General features: G+C 38.9%; 1 protein-coding gene across 1 annotated transcript in view; it reads left to right on the forward strand.

The window, feature by feature from the left end:
* The window catches only part of PTPRQ (protein tyrosine phosphatase receptor type Q), a 271,650-nt gene that overhangs the window by 197,381 nt on the left and 56,555 nt on the right, over positions 1-17,714 (forward strand). Inside the window, exons 33-35 of the mRNA XM_075859391.1 lie at positions 1,817-1,890; positions 4,958-5,057; positions 7,489-7,617. Of these exons, the coding sequence (XP_075715506.1) occupies positions 1,817-1,890; positions 4,958-5,057; positions 7,489-7,617 (303 nt within the window). The remainder of the gene's footprint in view (positions 1-1,816; positions 1,891-4,957; positions 5,058-7,488; positions 7,618-17,714) is intronic.

Raw genomic sequence — 17,714 nt, forward strand, 5'->3', positions numbered from 1 at the left:
TCATGTACCTCTTACTGCATGTCATGGGGCAAAATGATTGTTCGTTTAGTGCAATATTTAGTTTAGAAAGTGGTGACGCTGTGTAGATATATTTCTTCTCCTCTAGATAAGAACCATGATTACCAACCCCACACAACATACAGTTAAGTTTAGTCTGGTGAAATGTAACAAGGAAACACAAACAACAGTATATGATATAGTAACCTCAAATTCACCTAATGAAAATGATGAAATTACTGCTGCTTTTGAGTTTAGTGGAGTTATTTAGTTTGGATATTTATATTTGTTAGAAAGGTCTTTATGGTAATAAATTGATCACAGAAACCCCTAGTGAGCTGTTGTGATCTGCAGGGGAACCTGACAACCAGTGTTAAAGAGGCTCTGTCACCAGATTTTGCAACCCCTATCTCCTATTGCGGCAGATCGGCGCTGCAATGTAGATAACAGTAACGTGTTTAAAGTTAAAGTACAAGTGGGCGTGTATTGTGTATGTACATCTGGGCGTTTTTACTTCTTTTACTAGCTGGGCGTTGTGAATAGAAGAGTATGATGCTGACGAATCAGCATCATCCACTTCTCTTCGTTACCGCCCAGCTTCTGGCAGTGCACAGACACACAGCGTGTTCTCGAGACATCACGCTGTGACGTCACTCACTTCCTGCCCCAGGTCCTGCATCGTGTCGGCCACATTGGCACCAGAGGCTACAGTTGATTCTGCAGCAGCATCAGCGTTTGCAGGTAAGTAGCTACATCGACTTACCTGCAAACGCCGATGCTGCTGCAGAATCAACTGTAGCCTCTGGTGCCGATGTGTCCTCGCTCGTCCGACACGATGCAGGACCTGGGGCAGGAAGTGACGTCACAGCGTGATCTCTCGAGAACACGCTGTGTGTCTGTGCACTGCCAGAAGCTGGGCGTTGTGAAGAGAAGTGGATGATGCTGATTCGTCAGCATCATACACTTCTATTCACAACGCCCAGCTAGTAAAAGAAGTAAAAACGCCCAGATGTACGCACATAATACACGCCCACTTGTACTTTAACTTTAAACACGCCCAGTTGTACTTTAGAAAGCCTCATTTGCATAAATATAAAAATGCTCATAACTTGGCCAAAAATCCTCGTTTTAAAAAAATACAAAAAACTTTACTCTTATCTACATTGCAGCGCCGATCTGCTGCAATAGGAGATGGGGGTTGCAAAATCTGGTGACAGAGCCTCTTTAAGTATCCCTACAGCGCCGCCACAGGAGAAATGAAGCATTACAAAGTTTTTATCAAAATCAATGGGCTGCCTGTGTAAAGCATGCATGTGTCCATTTCTCCAGAGAAAGAGATGCTCAATGTAGCCTTTCTACTCTGGCTAATAGAGTGGGTCAAGGAACGGGGTCTCCCTCCTCCTCTAATTACTCTGAAGTAGGGTATTTGTATTATTATTTTTTTTGTGGGTGTGTATACCAAACACAAACTAACGTTTCGTATTGAATGGAATTTTAGTGAAATCCCAATCTGCAAAGTTGTACTTAACAGGCAAAACTGGCGGAGGTGTTCTCACCCTCTCAAAGTGTTTGTTGGGACTCAGTCTTGCTGCCCTTCACTGCAGGTGACTCCCTTTTCCAATAAGTTTAATTTTTGGTTAAAGAAGTAGGAACAACAGTTCTTTACATGTGTCCATTATTCCTGAGATATGGTTGCTAGACTTCCTTAATGTACTGTATGTATTACCATCTAGCTAGGAATTTAATAAAGTTGCTGTACTGGCTAGATAGTGTAAATAATAAGGTTTTGTATTTATTTCATATTTTTTCTCTCACACAGGTTTAAATTTCGAGCCACAAATATTAAAGGACAATTTACAGATTCAGAATATTCTGAGGTGGTAAAAACCTTAGGTAAGGAATAAAATGATGTATATTTGCATGCAGGTAGAATATATTCCTAAAAGAAAAGACAGAGCAGTGGTGACTGATCAGTCGTGTGTATGCTATCAATGAATTACCTGTCCAGTTATCTTAATATTGAATTCAAGCTTTGTTCTATTTGTTCAGGACTGTCAGTGCATTATTTTGAGCTGATTTTCACTTGCAGTTAAATCGACCATACGCAGCCCAATTTAATGGATTACAATGTTTGCTTTTTGATAGAACTTGATATCACACAGATAAAATGTTATACACTCAGAGATGATCCACCACTCATTGAGTCATAGCATAGATCAATGGGCTCTGATCATGTGCCCCCCAATGGGCTCTGATCATGTGTTTGTTTCCTCGTCCTTTGCGTGACTACTGGGCCTATTCTCCACCCTCTTGTCTACTAGCAGTGTAGTTCCTTTGTAGAGGGTAATAGGTTCATGACACACAGTTGCAAAGGGTATGGGACCAGCAAGGGGCCCCCGTAGCAGCCACATGGTCACTTTTACAAGGGTCATACTCTAGAATGTAGAAAAGATTAGTAACTACGGTACAAACTTAGGGATAGATTGTCATACAGGCAAAAGGTGTTGCTTAGAGTAGCAACACACAGATGTTTCTATACCTGTTGGAAATAATCATGCATTGCACTCGTTTCCAGAAATGTCACACTATATAGTATGTAATACCTGCAATAAAAATCTGTATCCTGGTAACATTCTTTCTACGGCACAGTTTTGTGTTTACACTTTGCACTTTTCTGGAGAAAGACTGTCCAGTACAAGGGCATTTTACAGATGTTTTAAAACACATCAAAGACATTTTAGTGGTATTGTTACAAGATTGTGAATCTCATTGCCAGTAACAGAAAGAGGCCAATGCTGCATTCATTACTCTCCTACTACTTAATAGGATTAACCTTGCCTTCATTGCTCCCCTGATGCCTGATCTGTTTCCATAAGGTCTACTGAATTCTAAAAAAAAAAGGCATTGTGACACAGTTTGAAAAATATTTTTACTAAATACATATGGGACATCAATGTGGTGCATCTTGTATCCAGGGGCGTAAGTATAGGGGGTGCAGAAGTGGCAGTCATATGAGGTGGCCCAAATTGTCCCTCTGCTCCATATGAAACAGTGATAGTTAGGGGCACTCTTACAAAATTTGCATCGGGGCCCAGGAACTTCTAGTTACGTCACTACTTGTAACTCTTAAATGTTAGAATGGACCAGCACCCAGATTTCTACTGTGAATAGCATTTTCTAAAGCTTACCAACAAAAAGTTGGTAAGTATTAATATTTTCTTACTCATCATCAGTTGGTAAGTATGAACAAAGATCATTATTTGCATTTTAGATAAACTTGACAATGGTTGGGAAGAGAAAATTTTTTGGAATCTTTTCACAAGTAACTGCTCATGCAAATGGTCATAGATTATGTATGTAAATGTAACTTGCTTCGGCTAAAGAAGGACATAAACGAAACAAATGTTATTATGATTATTAATGGTAATTGTTTTGTCTGAGGCACTAAAAAATGGTTCCAACCAATGTCCCTTTGGTCCTAGCTCTGCTTTGAGCTGTCTATCAGCCATTAGTGGAAAACACTACTATCATAGCCTTTACTGTTCTAATATTATCCAAGAAAAATACATGTGGAGCAATGCAAAGAAAGAATATTAGCCATCATACGAATGATGTTTTCATTCTGAAGATTGTGCATATGGTGGAAATGATTGTGTATGTATCTTTCCTGATGAGCAGTCTTATTGCAAAACATATTCAAATGCTTGTTGAAGGAGGAAAATATCTTTACACCAATGCCCAGCTTAGTTTTGCACCAACATACATTGACTTAAGGAGTGGCACAGTGCGTTGAATAGATCATTCATAAACGTCTTATAGAGTTGATAATAGAGTGCTCTCCTTCTGCTCAAACAACTGAAATATACTTCAGGGGTTAAACACAGTAGCGCCAACGTCAATTGGCAGAGTTTTCCATGAACAATTCTAGTTTTTGCCATAAGAATGGAAACGTTAGTTCCACTTGAGTTGATATTAGTAGCGCATTTTTATTATATTAATGCATTACTAGACAAAGTCTACTATATTGGATGGCCAAAGCTTGTAAAGGACTTTATTGAACCAGTCAACTCTGCAAATTCCTTGGCAGCTACTAAATTTAATCGTAGAACTGAACCTTACACCTCATGCATATGGCTATAAGGCATACAAATTTTAACAACCGTATTATGGCCACAAGACTTGGGCCTCCCGCAGTTCCAGTGAACCAAACTTAGATAATCATAGGGCTTAATTTTGAACAAAGTCCGGTTCACTTGAACCTCCTGGCAGTCCTGGTCTTGCAGCTGTAATAGGATGCTAAAATGTGGCTTAATGTGGCCTAGGGGTTGTAACAAACTAATGTTGCTCATCTCTGGGTGACTAGTATGGAAATATGACACTGTTAGGGTATGTTCACACTTCCTATTTTCAGACGTAATGGAGGCGTTTTATGCCTTGAATTACACCTGAAAAGACGGCTCCAATACGTCTGCAAACATCTGCCCATTGCCTGCAATGGGTATTACGATGTTCTGTGCAGACGAGGTGTATTTTTACGCGTCGCTGTCAAAAGACGGCGCATAAAAAGACGCCCGCCTCAAAGAAGTGCATGTCACTTCTTGGGACGTAATTGGAGACGTTTTTCATTGACTCCATTGAAAAACAGCTCCAATTACGTCCGTAATGAACGCCGCAAAAAACGCGTGTACCTGCAAAAACGTCTGAAATTCAGGAGCTGTTTTCGCCTGAAAACAGCTCCGTAATTTAAGACGTATTTTCCGTTGGCATGTGAACATACCCTAAGATATCAGTATCTGTCTGCTGATACATCAAGTGATGTGTTCATTGTGAGTTTAACATTTGTTTTTCATTTCCTAGTCTAATACATGAATACAAATCTCAAGTGCACAGCGTTTTGGCTGTAAACCAAGCTCATTCTGAAAATACCTTGTTTTTTTTATTTGCAACTTTTTCTCTCTAGCTGATGGACTGTCAGAACGCTCTGTAGAAATCATCCTGTCGGTTACACTGTGTGTGCTTTCTGTGATACTACTCGTGGCAGCAATATATGCTTTTGCAAGGTAAGATCTCTTTTCCTTGCGATATGTTTACAAATATTATATTTGATTGTTGAATATGAAATAGTATGGTTTATGCTTTTCAAGTTCAGAAAAATGTACTGTGTAAATACAGGCACTGTGTAGATACAGTGGAAATATTATTAGTACATTTAAATGCAGGAAAAAGGCAGATGATGAGAGTGTTAGTGAGTAAGGAAGGGATATTTGCATATTTTCGTCATCTACAGTAGGGTCGACTGCAATAACTCTGAGCTGAGTGAGAACTGTATTACAGTGCAGAGCTGCATGCACAATTCTGCAGGATCCAGAACTATAATTTTCCTACATTCCCAGCTGGTTCAATGTATGTATCTATGTATTTATTTATGTACGGTATATACAAAACGTTTGCTCCTGTGAGATGCATTATAGGCAGTGAAATCATTAAACCCCTCAGTGTACAGTAATCTGATGTTGAAAAACCTAACTGGCAGTTGACTTTTTCCAATGATGACCAGAATAATTATGTATGTGTATGTGTATGTATATATATATATATATATATATATATATATATATATACATATGTATATATAAATATATATATATTTATTTATATATATATATATATATATATATATATATATATATATATATATATATATACACACACACACACACACACACACACCCCCATCATTTACAACATTATTTAAATCCACTGGCAGATTAATTAATTAAAAATGGCAGATTATCTTGTTACAATGGCACTTGTCAAGGGGTGGGATATATTAGGCAGCAAGTAAACAAACCAACAGTTCTTGAAGTTGATGTAGTGGTAGCAGGATAAAGGAACAAGTGTAAAGATCTAAGCAACTTTGATAAGTGCCAAATTGTGATGGCAAGACTACTTGGTCAGAGCCTCTTCAAATCGACAGGTCTTGTGGGGTGTTCCCAGTATGTAGTGGTTAGTACCTACTAAAAGTGGTCCAAGGAAGGGTAACCAGGCATTGGCCTCTTTTAGCAGGATTTTGTGCCCTACCACAGTGCAAAAAAATTTGTTCAGGAATAGTTTGAGGAATATGAAAAAGAGTTCAAGGTGCTGACTTGGCATCTAAATTCCCCATATCTCAATCCAATCGAGCATCTGTGTAATGTGCTTGAAAAACAAGGCCTATACGTGAAGGTCGCAGCTTACAGGAATTAAAGGATATGCTGCTAACATCATGCTGTCAGATGCAACACGACACCTGCGGAGATCTTGCGGAGTCCATGCCTCGACGGGCCAGCACTGTTTTAGAAGCCTGAGGGGGACCTACACAATAATAGAGAGGTGGTTTTAATGTTATGGCTGATCGGTGTGTATATCCCTATATATACAGCAAAATGGTGGTCTGAGGTGGGCATATCCTTCCATGCCTGTATGTGACTGTAGACGTGATATATTGATTGAGAAAGAAAAGATTCAATGTGACCTTCGGTCTGAGGATCCTGTCAAAAGGTCCCATATCTGAACTTCTTGGAGTAAGGGGACTGTTACACGGCCCTACATGGCCCGTGTAAACGAGTGCCGATCAACAAGACAGCTTATTGATCAATGCTTGATTGCTACTTTCACAAGGAGCTAGTATGAGGACGAGCGCTCGTTACATCGATTGCTCGTCCCCATACATTTCTATCATGTTGGCAACACTTCTCCCTGATTACACAGCAGGATGTCCTGCCGACAACGATAATATTTAAGGCATTTGAAACTATACAATCAGCCGATGAACGAGCATTTGCTCGTTCATCGGCTGTTTGTTGCCCGTCTACACAGGGCAATTATCGGGAATGAGCGTTCTGTGAAAGCTTGTTTGCCCGATAATTGGCCGGTGTAAAAGGGCCTTTACGCTTTAAGGTGTTTTACATTTTTTTTTATTTTGTTGGCTTATTTTCATTTATATTAAGGCAACAGATTTTCAAGATACATAGTTACATATGAAGGGTAATGAAGTGGCATTACAGTCAGAAGCTCACATACAAGACAGAAATAAGTGTAGCAATCTCACTAAAGCAATCCTACTCCTATCTAGGCATATTTTAAGAAACAAGGTATGTTTGGATGTTGAGCTGTGGCTCAGAAAGACGTTGTTGAGTAAAAAAAGAAACAAATACATATGAGGAGGAAAAAAAATTCTATGGAAAGAGATGAATAGGAGAAAAAGGGCATGTAGCGAGGAGTCAAGGCTCAGGAAGGCTACTAGGCATAATCATGGAGAAAACAAGACAGGAATAATATAGGATGTTCTGCTCTACAAGTTTCAAGTCTCGGGTTTTATAGGCAATATTGAGACATTGTTGTGCATATATTGATATAACCACTACTGTCCACATCATTTTTCAGCATAGAATCCATCTATCCACAGTTCTACATGCATTTCAATATATGTTTTTATTTTTTTTGCTTTAGAATTAGGCAGAAGCAAAAAGAAGGTGGAACATACTCACCTCGAGATGCCGAAATTATTGATACTAAATTCAAACTAGACCAGTTAATCACAGTGGCAGACTTGGAACTAAAAGATGAGAGATTAACACGGTAAGCATACTCATTTGACAAAACAGTAGCCCTAGAGGTCACCAGCCATGACCCCACCCTGACCTTTACTTGTTTGGAAGTGTTTGTCCTGCTCTTATTTACACAGGTCAGTAATATCCTCTTTCAAAGGCTGACCTGTGTCTTTCAAACCTCATAAGTAGAATTAAGATCCGTACTCCTTTTACCTTCATTTTAGCAGACTAACGTATACCGTCCCGACGGTGGCCAAAAGCACACTCTTTTTGCCTCCGTCGGGCTAATGAATTTCTATAGACACATTTAGCATTTACATCGGGAGCTTTCCTGGCATACACGCTAAACAAATCTCATAAACGTGATGTGAACAGGGCCTTGTTTTATTTTTTATTTTTTTATTATTATTTTATTTAGTAAGTGTATGGTGTGCATATATACTAATATTAAAATACATTTATATACTCTAACACCACGGAAAAATTACTAAATTGCTGAGCTTATAATGTGTACTATGTATACCTGCCTATCCTGTTACATGGCATGGCTGAAAAAATGTCCCATAATAAATTGAAACCACTTACTTCAGTCCTATTCAAGATCTTGCCTGGCAGATCACACACCAAGATTGGTTGCCCAAATTCATACTTTAATGGCCAATTGCATGTAACAAAAAGTTAATTGGTGATTCTATATATTATAGACGCTAATGAACAAGTCTTCTGATGTGGATTTTACTCATAATTGATATCAGGGATTAATCAATATCAGGGATGTGGTTTGCTAAATTGCTAAAACAAAAATAAAAAAAACTGCTTAACACAAAAGACATAATAATCTAAAACGCACATCATACAATTCCAATAAATGTTTACCTCTTGCTTATAACCTCTCAAAAGTATTAAGTGACACATTAAACGCTCTCCAAGAGCCTTCCTCTGAACACATTAGTCCTGCTTTATGACCACCTATTGGAAAGGTCATTTCCAGTGCCCTAATGCTCTGAATCATTGACTTCTAATGGATCTGACTAAGCAGGGTTAATGTTGTGGAATGATACTGTACACAGCTATTTCAACAAGTACCTGGTGGGCTGTTAAACAAGATCATGTCCTCCGAATAAACACTTAAAGGCTTGTTTTCTAAAGTCTACATTAAAAAAAAAAATGGTGAAACTGGCATATCTGAAGAATGAATAAGAGAGTAAGTTTTCTTGATTTCAAAATAGTAGTAAGCAACAGTTCAATCCATGGCAAAATCATATTTTTACATGCACAATCTTCTTTATATTTGAAACCCAAAACTACAAACGTGATCCGAAGCAGAAGAGAGACCCAATAATTAAAACACAAAGTTCTAGTAGCAGATTTGGGGTTTATTTTGGACTACCTTCCTGAAGTTTCTAAAGTCTTACAAGTCAATTTTATATACAGTACACTATCTGGCCAAAAGTATGTGGACACCTGACTATTACACCTATATCAGCTTGGACATCCTATTCAAATACCACGGAAGTTAATATGAAGTTGGGTCCCCTTTTGCAGCTCTAACATCCCCCACTTCTTGAAAGACTTTACACAACATTTTGTGGGGATTTGTTCCCATTCAGCCAAAAGTGCATTTGTGATGTCAGGGACTGATGTTGGACAAGAAGGTCTGGCTCGCCAATCAGCGTTTTAATTCATCCAAAAGGTTTTCGTTGGTGTTTGAGGTCAGGGCTCTGTGCAGGCCACTCTAGTTACTCCAGACAAAACTCCTCACACCGTGTTTTATGGACCTTGCTTTGTGCACTGGAGCGCAGTCATGCTGGAACAGGAAAGTTCTTTCCATAAACTGTTGCCACAAATTTGTAAGCAAACAATTATGTAAAATGTCTTGGTATGCTTAAGCATTATACTTCCCTGGAAATAAGGAGTCTAGCCCAAATCCTTGAGAACAACCCCAGAGCATTATTCCTCTTACACTAAATTTTACAGTAAGCGCTATGCATTCTGGTAGGTAGCGCTTTCCCGGCATCTTCCAAACCCAGATTGGTCAATCAGACTACTAGAAACATGATTTATAACTCCAGAGAACATGTTTTTCACGGCTCCATAGTCCATGGTGGCATACGTTACACTACTCTAGCCGACAATTGCCATTGCACATGGTGATCTTAGACTTGTGTGCAGTGACCATGGAAACCCATTTCAAGAAGCTCACAATGAAACAATGAACAGTTCTTATGCTGATGTCACTTCCATAAGCTATGCAACAGAGAATAAGAAATTATTTACGTACTTCAGCACTCGGTCACCCTGCTCTCAGTTTACGTGGTCTACTGTTTCGTGGCTAAGCTGTTATTACTCTTAGATGTTTCTACTTTACAATAATGTCATTAACAGTTACCGGGGCAGATCTAGCAGATTAGAAATTTCACAAACTGATTTCTGGCAAAGGTGGCATTCCACGTTTAAAGTCACGGAGCTCTTCAGTACGACCCATACTACTAGCAATGTTTGTCTATGGAGATTGCATGGCTGTGTGCTTGATCCACCTGCTTGCAATGGGTGTGACTGAGACAACTGAACTCAAAAAATAGGAGGGGTGTCCTCATACTTTTAGCCATTTAGTGTACTTTTCTATGACCATCCAATAATCCGAACTATCTTGTAATTTGGCATCTGCCAGGTTCCATTGATGATGGATTAGAGGAAGTTTGCTCTAGAATGCTAGTTTGTATTAGGAATTTCAAGAAGATCATTAGTAGAAGATAATTAGTACTGTTAGTAAGCCCATCAATGTATGTGGAGGTATAGTTGTGAATAGCATAGATTTACTGTACAAAATTTTGTACATAGGGGTCTACACCCGTTCAATAGTATCCACACAAACACATAAACTCACAGATAGACACACACATATATACAAAGCACATGTTTTATTCTCCAGACACTGGTCTTCTCAATATAGCATGTGGTTAGAATCCCTGCTGCTTACTGTATTTCTAAGTAGAATTGGACAGTTTTACGTTGGAGTGACACACATATTTATTCCCTATTACCTATATAGTGACAATTTTTTTTCGCAGTGCTGAACAGAGATTGTCATTATTTAGATAGGTCCCTGTCCCAAATGGGATCTAATTTCCCTATCTCAAACACACACACACACACACACACACACACACACACACACACACACACACACACACACACACACACTAGGGGCAATTTCATAGGAAGCCAACTATCCTATCAATATTTTTTTTGGAGTGTGGAAGAAAACCAAAATATCTGGATAGTACACTTTATCTTACAAAAACTTGCCATGATGGTCGTTAGATTTCAATTTTTCTGTTCCAAACCTGCGCCACAAGTTTTGTTCTGGTGGGGTACCTGGAGTAATCACTCTTTACTTTGTGATTAAGACAATAATTTTGTAATTTAGTGAATGCAATGCAACTATGAATACAGAATGGTAATTGGACCAATGTATATACTGTATTATTTGTTGTTAATTATCTTAATGGGAATTTCCCTCCACTGACTTTTATAACACTACAAATTAGACCTTTTTATATGTTTCAAAAAATTTTATTGACGTTTTTAGACCTTTTTATATGAATGAAAATATTAGGCTTCTGGTAGGTATCACTGCTCTCACTTATAGATTTCTGTAACTTCCAATGATTTTAATAAAAAAGGTAATTGTGCATGTGTGGTCAATTCTGCACTGAAAATGTGGACCGGGACACATTGACTCTCGAAATCAGAGGAGGTCCCAAATTCCATCCCTCCCCAGTTTTCTATATGTCTGATTGACAGGTTGTAAAAGTTAGTTATGAAAGATAAAACTAGATAAAAATGCTGCAGTTTCATCAAACAAACCTGCAATAAATGAATAAATAAATAACTATATTTTTTAATAATGTGAATATAGCTGTTACATTGCTAAAGTTTATTCATGATGCCATAGTGTAGAGAGAAAAATACTACATTTCATCTTTTAATAGGGTACTACAATTTTTTATAAAATGTCTACGTCGTTATTAAAATAGATATAATTACAATTGCATTTATTTATTTTAATGTATACTGTGGTATATCCTGTTGGAAGTTCAAACTTCACTTTCTAGCACTTCCATTTTTAGCAAATTTCACAATTCAAACTCATTTTGAATATTGTATGTTGAACTATTGCGACCTTCTTTTGTGAATGTGTTGAAGGTGGATGGTATTAGAAAATAAAATATTGACCTCATATATTTACCCCTAATCAAACTGACAAAAACATTTACTGAGGAAACAGCATTAAAGTGAATCTTCACCTTTTATTATTATGTAAATTTTAGGTCAAACATCGTGTACTGATTCATTTCCTAATATACACTATATGGACAAAAGTCTTGGGATATCTACACATTACATCTACAGGAGCTTTTATGACATCCCATTTTAAATCCATAGGCATTAATATGGAGTCCGTTCCCCCTCACGTTGCAGCTAAAACAGCTTACACTCTTCTGGGAAGGCTTTCTACAAGATTTTGGAGTGTGTCTGTGGGAATTTTTGCCTATTCACTCAGAAGAGCATTTGTGAGGTCAGACACTGATGTTGGACGAGGGGACCTGGCTCACAATTTCCCTTCTAGTTCATCCCAAGGGTGTTTGATGGTGTTTAGGTCAGGGCTCTGTATGGGCCAGTCAAATTCTTCCACACCAAACCAACCCAACCATGCCTTTATGGACCTTGCTTTGTTCACTGGGGCACAGTCATGCTGGAACAGAAAAGGGCCATCCCCAAAATATTCCCACGAAGTTGATCATACAATTGTCCAAAATGTCTTGGTGTGCTGAAGTATTAGGATTTCCCTTCACGTCAACTAAGGGGCCTAGGCCAAACCCTGAGAAATAACCCAATGGCATTATCTCTCCTCCACCAAACTTTACAGTTGGCACGTTGCAGTCAGGCAAGTAACATTCTCCTGGCATTCGCCAAACCCAGACTCATCCATCAGACAGCTGGATTGAGAAGCATGATTTATCACGCCACAGAACACGTTTCCACTGCTCCAGAATCCAGAGTCCAGTGCTTTACTCCACTCCATCCGATGCTTGGCACTGTGCTTGGTGATATCTGGCATGCATGCAGGTTCTCGGTCATGGAAACCCATATTATGAAGCTCCCAGTGCACAGATTTTGTGTGGATGTTAATGCCAGAGGAGGTTTGGAACTCTGCAGTTACTGAGTCAACAGAGCGTTGGAGACTTTTATACACTGTGTGCCTCCGCACTCGGTGACCCTGCTCTGTAACATTACGCGGTTTGTCACTTCATGAATAAGTTGCTGTGTTGCCCAAACATTTCCACTTTGTAATAATTCCACTCACAGTTGATCGTGGACTATCTAGGAGGAAAGAAATTTTGTGAACTGACTTGCTGCAACGTTGGCATCCTATTACAGTACCAAGCTCAAATTCAGTGAGCTCTTTAAAACGACCTATTCTTTCATAAATGTTTGTAAAGGCAGACTGCATGGCTAGGTGCTGGATTTTATACACCTGTGGGACTGAATGAAACACCCGAATTCAATGATAGGACGTGTGTCCCAATACTTTTGTCCATATACTGTATATTCTAATTAATCATTTTATAGTAAACTTTACCCATAGACACATTTTAAATATTTACTTAAGTTACTATAGCAGTCCACATTGGTAATTAATTAATTTTTACTTCCAGATATTCTTCATTTTTCTTTAGACGCAAGGACATTTATGTCATCCAGTAAGTCAGTCATGGATTGGTTGTGTGCTTTTCCATCGCCAGTGTCAAATGGTCTTGTATTTCCATTAAGCATTTTCTAGTGGAAGCTTAGATGGAAACATTAGACTTAGGTAGTATATGGTTAATAAGACCAAATTTTATCTCTGTTTAATAATAAACATCAAAATCAATATTAATTTCCATCAAACCTATTATACATGTTTAAATATTTATTTAACTATAAGATGTAAATGATCATTAACCATATACTATGAAGCATATAACATGCCTGTGTTAACATTTCAGGATAACTTATAGATGACTAATATTAAGACCCATTACATGTTATAATTGAACAATATCACACAAAAGAGAAACAAATGTTTTGTACTGTGATGTATTTTTTGACTGTTCACCCTTTTTACATGAAGCAATTATTATTCCTTTATGTCATTTTCAATTAATTCATAACAATTGCTACATGTCAATGGCCTTAAACTAATTAAATATAATATTAACTTTTACAATACATATCCTTAAACTAATAATAATAATAAAAAAAAAATCTTGAAATAATATATTGATTTGGGATAGCTAGCTTTCTTCTCAAAATTAGAACTGTCCAGTAGACATAATCTTACAGTATATATTTTTTCGTTGACTGCTTTTTAACAGCTGTAATTTTTTTTCTGGTATATAAAATATTTCTGCATCTTTTTATTGTTATTAGGGCCAAATAGTAAATATTTTATATATATATATATATATATATATATATATATATATATATATATATATATATATATATATATAATATTCTAATGACTCTTTTTAATTTTTGTATGCCTGTAGATTTAATTTAATGGTAAAAATGCACAGTGTTTTTGGACTGCAAAACTTTATTATATTACAAGTTTCCTACAGAGATATAGCATTTTGTAGAATTGTTTGTTTTCATGTTGTTCGGTTGAAAGTAAAGCACACAAGTGTTGTATTTTATGTTCAGGCTTGAATACCATGCAAACATTTGAAGTAATTTTATATATATACATATATACACATATATATACTTATGTATGTGTGTATATATATATATATATACATACTTATGTATGTGTATATATATATATATATATATGTGTATATATATATATATATATATATATATATATATATATATATATATATATATATATACAATCAATGTTTTATTGTATTTTAAACAAGTTTTCAATTGGGTTTTATTCAAATTAAATGTTTACTTTCTGAGGTACAGCTTCTATGTATCCTGGATACATAAAGCTGTATCTTGCACAGCCGAATCCGTCAGGTCAGTGGGACTGATGGCTTGGGTGAGTGCTGGTCCTTCATGTCTCTGACATGCAGCATCCAGCTGTTATCGATCACATCCAAGTTCATGAACTTAGATATGATCGATAATAGCTGGATCCTGTGTTTCAAGACATTCAGGACCAGTGCTCACTGAAGCCGTCAGTCCTGCTGAACTGACAGTTCAGCTGTGACCGCAAGATACAGCTTCTATGGATCCAGCTTACATAGATGCTTGATCTCAAAAAGTAAACATGTTTTTTTTTATTAAACACAATTGAAAACTTGTTTAGAATACAATAAAACAATGATTTATAAAAAAAATAAAAAAATGCCTTCAAAGGTTTGCATATCCTTTAAGTGCTTCCCCTTACTCATTATTCATTGTTCATCCAAGCCCTCTGAACAGATGTCTGATAAGAAGATTAAATACAGAGGTAGCAGGCAACAAGCTTTCACTTGGCAACTGCTTTCATCTGCATGGCAGTGCACTGCTTTGTTCTGTTCTGTCCCAGGGGATCGCAACTTGATGCTCCTTAATAGGCTATGTGTTTCTGACAGATACATGTTGCCCACTAATTTGAGTACAGGAAATGGTGCTATATTGGAGGCACAGGTAGCAGATACTAGCTGCCAACTGGCAACTGCCAGCTCTGGATTTTTATCTGCTGGTTGAATTAACAGTGGCATCTTTAATATGTATAAAAGTTTGCTGTTTTTGTATTACATTTTTTTCTGCCATACTGAAGAAGGAAACATATGGCTGCCTATGCATGTAACAAAAGATAAATATCCTATGGAAGTATATTTATCCCATACCAACCATATTGAATTCCCCCACAATAAAGAATATTGACTCTGCAGTGCCATACAGGGGGGACTGTATGGCGTTATCTACAGGGGGGACTGTATGGTGTTATCTATAGGGGGTCTGTATGGCATTATCTACAGGGGGGACTGTATGGCGTTATCTACAGGGGGGACTGTATGGCGTTATCTACAGGGGGTCTGTATGGCGTTCCCTACAGGGGGGGTCTGTAGGGAACGCCATACAGCCCCTCTGTATGGAACGCCATACAGCCCCCTGTAGGGAACGCCATAAGCCCCCCCTGTAGGGAACGCCATACAGCCCCCCTGTAGGGAACGCCATACAGCCCCCCCTGTAGGGAACGCCATACAGCCCCCCCCTGTAGGGAACGCCATACAGCCCCCCCTGTAGGGAACGCCATACAGCCCCCCCTGTAGGGAACGCCATACAGCCCCCCCTGTAGGGAACGCCATTCAGCGTCCCCAACCCCCCCAAAAAATGCGACCTACAGTGTGAAAAGACAAAAGACATGCATCCCCTATCCACAGGATAGGGGATACATGTGTGATCGCTGGCAGCTATAGGGAGAACGGGGGACCGAAAGTCCCCCGAAGTTCTCCATGACTAACCTCAGACTTCCGGCGTCTGCGCAGCTCAATAAAAATTAAAAGAGCGCTGGTCACGCATGCGCACAAGCGCGACCGGTGCTCCATCCATTTCTACGGAGCTGCCGACACAGACCCTGGAAGTCCGAGGTTTGTGATGGAGAACTTCAGGGGAATTTCGGTCCCCCGTCCTCCCTATCGCTGCCAGCGATCACACATGTATCCACTATCCACAGGATAGGGGATACATGTCTTTTGTTTAATGGCAGAGCGGGGAGATACCTCCCTGTTCTGTCGTAGTCGTGTTCAGTGGCGTCGCGCTGTAGCAGCCATAGCGGCTGCTAGCGGAGCCTCCGGCCATGCTGGGGGCCCGTGCCGGCGGGCGACATGGGACCCCTAATGCCTCGGGCCCCGTAGCAGCCGCTACGGCTGCTACAGCGGTAGTTACGCCACTGGTATGGCGCTAGAGATGTCCTCAGAGAACCGTACTTTTATTATGGCGCTCTGATCACATGGACACTGTCACTGTCTCATGTGACTAGCAGCAACACCATGGTTGTAAAACATAGCCATGGTCCTGCCACAACTACTGGGATCAGCCATAACTCCAATAGCTATTGAATGCGGTATCTAAGGGGTTTGACAAAGGGAGCAGATTACATTGCAGCCAGGGGCCTATCAAAATCCTAATAAACGTCCCCAGGTCTGCCATTGCCTATTAGGCCATGCCAGAGAGGGCCTAATAGGTTGCCTGTCAGTGTGACACTGACAGACAATAAGGGTATGTGCACACTATAACTGCAATTACGTCTGAAATTACGGCGCTGTTTTCCGGAGAAAACAGCTCCTGAATTTCATACATAATTGCATGTTCTAGCGTTTTGCGGGGCGTCTTTTACGGACGTAATTTGGAGCTGTTCTTCATTGGAGTCAATGAAAAACGGCTCCAATTACGTCCCAAGAAGTGTCCTGCACTTCTTTTGACGAGGCTGTATTTTTACGCGCCGTCTTTTGACAGCGACGCGTAAAATTACAGGTCGTCGGCACAGTACATCGTAAAGTCCATTGAAAGTAATGGGCAGATGTTTGCCGACGTATTGGAGCAGTTTTTTCAGACGTAATTCGAGGCATAAAACGCCTCCATTACGTCTGAAAATAGGTCGTGTGAACCCAACCAAATGCTTTGGAATATTATGTACGCTGCTTCAAGTCCCCTTGTGGGACATAAAAAAAAAAATATATGTTTAATAAAGTCTTCCCCCCACCAGAAAAATAAATAAATCCCTTTTTTAAATCAAAAATTATTTAAATTTTTATTTAAAAATGGTTCCCCATGAAAAAATTGTTCACCATAAAATAATTCAGCAGCTATCTCTGCTAAAGCTATAGAAAGTGAATTGAGCGGTGGCCATGCATGCGCACTACCGCTCCATTTAAACAAGAGACTTGAGGACTAGCATTCTCGATATTGCTAGGGATCATAGAATTCGAGGTGGAAAAACATAGGAATGGCGCAATGCACAGTTTTAGAAAAATAAAAGTGTTACAGCACTGTAATTTCATGGGGAATACAAGTATTTACTAAAACAGACAACTGTCTTAACGTCCAAACTGCGGCGTATTCCCGCAAATGGAC

This window comes from Rhinoderma darwinii, chromosome 3 (assembly GCF_050947455.1).
Source record: "Rhinoderma darwinii isolate aRhiDar2 chromosome 3, aRhiDar2.hap1, whole genome shotgun sequence".
Classification (NCBI taxonomy): domain Eukaryota; kingdom Metazoa; phylum Chordata; class Amphibia; order Anura; family Rhinodermatidae; genus Rhinoderma; species Rhinoderma darwinii.